This window comes from Arachis ipaensis, chromosome B03 (genome assembly GCF_000816755.2).
Source record: "Arachis ipaensis cultivar K30076 chromosome B03, Araip1.1, whole genome shotgun sequence".
Classification (NCBI taxonomy): domain Eukaryota; kingdom Viridiplantae; phylum Streptophyta; class Magnoliopsida; order Fabales; family Fabaceae; genus Arachis; species Arachis ipaensis.
The window spans coordinates 85053399-85056506 of NC_029787.2; the positions used below are offsets into that span (position 1 = coordinate 85053399).

At 34.5% G+C, this 3108-nt stretch overlaps 1 protein-coding gene across 1 annotated transcript in view; it reads right to left on the bottom strand.

The window, feature by feature from the left end:
• The window catches only part of LOC110269483, a 3691-nt gene continuing 2026 nt past the window's right edge, over nucleotides 1444-3108 (bottom strand). The window contains exon 4 of the mRNA XM_021117347.1: nucleotides 1444-1630. Within this exon, the coding sequence (XP_020973006.1) occupies nucleotides 1487-1630 (144 nt within the window). The 3' untranslated portion in view covers nucleotides 1444-1486. The remainder of the gene's footprint in view (nucleotides 1631-3108) is intronic.

Below are 3108 nucleotides of genomic sequence, written 5' to 3' on the forward strand. Positions count from 1 at the left end.
ACTTCCATTTGTTCAGGATTAAGTCGTGGACGCTTTGACTTTGAACTATCTTGTTGAGGAGCTAAAGTGTTCATGTTTGATGCCTCAAGTATTGAAGAGGTTGGTGTTGATGTAACAACATTAGAAACATTTTCACTCTTCTGGCTAGTCTTTTTGAAAAAAGTATCTATTATTTTCATCTTGCTCATGATTCAACTAAATTCCTACAATTAAGAATTTACATAGATAATAAAATAAACATTATGCAACTTAACCAAACTCAATTTATTTTATTTTTTGCAAATCAATAATATCACTGTCACAAACAATTAATAATGAGAAAAAAAATTAAAAACAATACAAGGATAACATTATAATTACATAATTCAAAAACCTAAATTATTATTACAATATTATAAACTAGATAAATAAATAAATAAATTAATATATAAATTATTCATAAAAACAAATAAAATAAATAACTTACAAAAGAAAGAAGAATGAAAGATGATAATGGAAGACCAAAGACTACTTGCTATCTTCTAAGTTGTAATGATAATGGAAATATGGAGTGATGTTTTATTTTCTAATTGAAAGAAGAGGGAAGAATGGAAAAAGTGATTTGTTGACTTTTTGTTATTACCTTTTCAGATTCTTCACTTTTAATATGGATTGGGGCTTTTTTTAATTAAGTATATGACCCACTATTCATAGCCCAAATAACACACTACTTTCTAAACCATTTTTTGAATAGAATTATGTACAGCACATATTTTTCAAAGGGGGGAGGCCTACTTTTTTTTAGAGGGGCCACTCTTTAATTTTTTATTATTCTTGTAAAAAATTTTTGGGGGGGGGGATGGTTGGAATCTTATCAATGAAAACACAAATAAAAAATTTTGTATACTCTAAAATTTTCCCACATTTGTTGTGACATTGTCTTCATTATCTTATCGATATGGGTAATTTTAAGTGAAATACTGTCAAATACCATGGGTTCCATGAAGTTATCAAAATTTAGTAGTAGATGACAAAGAAATAAAATGTAACAGAAGATGAATCAAATAGTAACATAGGCAAAGTAACTTGATGAACCACTTAATACAAACACTAATAAGAACTTGACCTGTTTCTCCTAGTGGCTGATGAATATGAGTGATCTTCAATGACATGGTTCAATAAGTTACTTAACAAAAGAGGAGTGGAATATAAAGAAAGTTCAGCTAATAAACTAATTAACATTTATACTAACCAGCCAAATTCAACATTTCTGTAACACCCTAACTACCAAAGCTCACGCTTCCGGCTGCGCGACTCTAATAGCTCGAACATTACGATGACACTTATATTATTTAATACTAAAATATGAGCATGTTTAAAACTTTAAACCGCAATACCGCTCCCAAAGATGCTTTCGTTCGGTAACGTACATCCATAAATACCATTCAACTTACAACAACCCATAAAGAGTACATCCATATATATACATAGATATATATAAATAATATTACAAACATAATCCAATACAATTCCTATCCCTCTTACAGATTATAACAAGATAAAGGCGATGGTACGGTAAACCATAACTAAAACAATACAGAGCATCACAACAACAATTAAATAAGCTCTTCGTAACTTCTGCGCCCATATCCTGAAAGGGGAAAAATGTAGGGGGGTGAGAACATCATCCTCGAAAGGGTTCTCAGTAGAGGGTTTTTGGGAATTACTGTAATAGGATACGTGAAGATAAACCGTACCAGTGATTAATAGCCGTCTTATGCCTCTTTTCAAAAACAACAGTTTACAATAAAAGTAAGGTCGGAAATCTTTTCTGAAAAAGGAACCATTCAATTCTCAAAAACTCAAAAGCCCTTCAAAACGGTTTATCTATGCTAAACCAAAACAGCCTTTCATATTTTATTCCAAACTAGAAACACACAACCGAAATCAACCATCGATTCATCTCATTTCAACCACGGCCCTAGGCCCAAACAATCCAACCATCAACCAATCACCACAGTCCAACAGAGTCCCAGTAGCAAACACAAATAGGAAGATGCAAGCACAAACAAACAGTTATTGCAAGTAGAACAATTAGCAATTAATCACATAGGCACACCAAGTATAATATGCACACCCAAACAATGTCACATAGATGCATATGATGCATGCCTGTCCCTAGTGGCTGATGATATCATCTGTCGGTTATAGAGCCAACCCGACAAGTCCTGGTAGCTAACCATTGGACTGTCCCTCTGTCGCGCATCCCCAACTCGAGTTATACTCAATATAAACTTGATCATAATCATGATCCATATCCAACACCCTCACTGGTGTATATCCACGGGGACGAGCTCATCCGGGCTTTCACAGTGCCCGGCCACACTTACGACATAGGGTCAAAAGAGCTTCGAGTCTCAACCTGGAGCACGTGGTGGCTAGCCACTGCTTTCTCCTAGGGAAACTCTTATCTCCGATAGTGGAAGTGCAACATTCATATTTATCAATGATTCAGCATAAACATGCATTCAATCTCATCCATGGATCAACATCCATATCAGCCATCCGGCTCACGGTTCATTCCAGAACCAGCCAATATTCATATCATACACAGCCATCCCGGCTCACGGTTCAATCCAGAACCAATCAATATGTATAATCATACACAGCCATTCTGGCTCTCAACAAAACAGCACTTCCACATTCAAAATCATCAAATTCATGAAATCGGCATTTAAGCCATAAATCATTTTCTCAATTTATTCCACTTTGAAATCAAGTTTCAACTCTTTTCAGCCTTGGCTTTAAAGATCTCATTTCTCAAATTATCTCAGGCTCATAAGCCACTTTTACTCAAGGAAAATTCCCTTTTTAAAACAAGCCACTCTCGGCTTCCTCTTTCCAAAACTTCCAAAACTATGGAAAGTTAAAGATTCCTTTTGAAACATTCAAAATCACCCATCCAACAATGGGATTTTTGTAACAAAAGTTTCTCGGCAGAGTCCCAAGTCTTTAGGGGAGAATAACATAACTCATTTCGCCAAATTCATTTAAAATCATTAAAACATTGGCTTTCCGATTTGAGTAATAAAATAAGATCTAAGCCAAACCGAGTCACGTAATCATTTA